Here is a 2500-nt window from a genome sequence, read left to right on the forward strand (position 1 = left end):
TGGTATTGCAAGATATGATAGTGGAGAGGGATAACGAAGGTGATGGTGTTGAGTACTAGAAATGTCAGTAACATCAATGATATCAATAACAATTGTAATCATGATGATAATAATGGTGATGGCGATAGTGACGGGGATGATAGTAATAAGGATAAAGATAATAATGTCAGCAACAATAATGATATTGATAATAATTATAATGATAATAAAATTAACAATAATAATAATAATGATAATAATGATGATAATATTATCAACAATGATAATAAAATTGATAATAATGGTAATGATAACGATGAACATATAAATGATAATAATAACAATAGCGATAATGATAATCAGAATAATAAAACGTTAATGATAATGATAATCATAGTAATAATAGTAATGAACACAATGATAATGATCATGATAGTAATGATAATGATTATATTTATAATGGTAATGAAAACAATAATAATAGTAATAATAATAATAATAATCATGATAACAATTATCACAATGATAATGATGATTATGGTAAGGATAATAAGGATAGTAAAAATAGGAATAAAAATTATAATGATAACAATAATGATGATACTGATATTTTCAACAGTGATAATAATGATAATAATACTAATTATGATAATTGTATTAATGATAATGATGATATTGATAATGATCGTAAAAATCATAAGCATAATTGTGATTATAATAACAATGCTAATGATGATAATGATAATGATAATAACAATTATAATAATGATGATGACGATAATAATGATTAAAATAATAATAATAATAATGATTACAATGATAATGGTGATAATGATAGTAATGATGATGATAATAATGATAGTAATGATAATGATAATGGTGAAGAAATATGAGAAAGCATTGGGCAATAACAGACTATATACTTTGATAAATATGATTTGATTTAGAAATATCATCGTTTTCGAACCATAAGTGGTGGATATAATGATCACAGCTGTCATAATAATAAAAACCAGACACTGAAACCGATTCTTAGCACACTTACCGCGAAGGGCAAATGGCCTTTGCAAAGGGTGTGGCTGAGAAGGAATGATTTGAGTTTTCGATACAACCTTGGCCATTTTCAGAGATACGCACGTGAGTGAATAGTCTCTGGCAACTCATTCTATGGAACTATTTCTTCTCACCTATAGCTTTCTCAACAAACATTATAGAGAACTCTCCCTGTGGGAATTTGGTTGTACCTTTCCCGGAAGGACTCGCTGCAAGCACAGGACTCTGCAACATGACCTTGCCGACGTCGGGACTGGTTGGGGCGGCGTTCATGAGGTTCTCGTAATGTTCCTGCACGGCCTGGAAGTCCTGCACGCCCTTGGGGTTCATGAGCAGCTTCATGGGAGGCTTCTCCTGCAGGAAAGAGGGGCCGCATTATGATCCGAGGAGAGTGAGGGGAAGGAATGTGTGTGTCGGGGTAGATGGTCTCCTTTCCTTAAGAAATGTAACTCTTTTATTGCCGTTCGATTTGTTTGGTTTAGTGTGTCCCTCTTACTGGCATATTCAAGTAAGTAAAAAACGATGTTGTTCTTAATTGCAATTAAGTTATGATATGCAAAGAAATCTTGTGGCGTTCACCTGAAGTTCAGGGACTTGCCATGAAGAGAAATGAGTCTCGGTTTGATTCTGGTTTGGCGTGATCAAGTCGCTCTCCGTGGGGTTTTCTGTTTCGAATCGCAAGTACTAGGGATTTGATGCCAAGCACTGAGGGATGCATGAATTGGACACTTATCACGATAGTTTACCAATTTTGCTTTGTGTTTCCATTTCTCTCAAATTGACTTCTGATGATATGTCATCAGATGGATTAATAAAAGTGAATGTAGAAGACTAAAGGAAGAAGTATTCTTTCGTTTAGTGTAATTGCACGAATAAAATTTACTTTGTTGCTTATCAAATATTCGCTTTTCTCATTTGAAAGCGTTATGCAGATTTCAGTTACCAAAAATGTTTTATATAAGATTTTAATCCTGCACACATGTTTAAGCGCATTGAAATAAGGATGCAATTAAACAATGTATACTGCCAAGAAGACTGTGTGTGTGTGTGTGTGTGTGTGTGTGTGTGTGTGTGTGTGTGTGTGTGTGTGGTTGTAAGTGTATGTCACGCCTCCAACGCCTTGGTTGCCTAAAGGAGAGAGTGTGGGCCCGGGAGGGGAATGAACTCAGCTTGGGTACCTGTTCTTTACCCTGATTTTTTTCCATCTCATATTCGACTCCCTTGTGTTTATATCTTAGATAGAACATTCCTTTTCTATGTTCTGTGTTAGAGCTATTCAATATTTTTTCAATGTTACAAATGATGCTGGTCAGTTTTAAGTTTCTTCTTGACTGAATTCGGAAACAGGACCATAGACTGAGGTCACTCGATCCCAAACGCCTTGTAGCCGATCACGTGTGGCGGTGCGCAGATTCGACTCTCAATTAACGATAGGTTCTGTCTTGGCACACAACTCCACCGCAGGCCA

General features: G+C 34.9%; 1 protein-coding gene across 4 annotated transcripts in view; it reads right to left on the minus strand.

Moving 5' to 3' along the window:
• LOC147470239 (uncharacterized) overlaps positions 1–2500 on the minus strand; it is a 37942-nt gene that overhangs the window by 12502 nt on the left and 22940 nt on the right. For all 4 annotated transcript variants that reach the window (XM_086545338.1, XM_086545339.1, XM_086545337.1 and 1 more), the window contains exon 3: positions 1224–1386. In XM_086545338.1, coding sequence (XP_086401464.1) covers positions 1224–1386 — 163 coding nt within the window. The remainder of the gene's footprint in view (positions 1–1223; positions 1387–2500) is intronic.

This window comes from Penaeus japonicus, unplaced genomic scaffold (assembly GCF_977035675.1).
Source record: "Penaeus japonicus unplaced genomic scaffold, GWHDUDI00000001_assembly GWHDUDI00000016, whole genome shotgun sequence".
Lineage (NCBI taxonomy): Eukaryota > Metazoa > Arthropoda > Malacostraca > Decapoda > Penaeidae > Penaeus > Penaeus japonicus.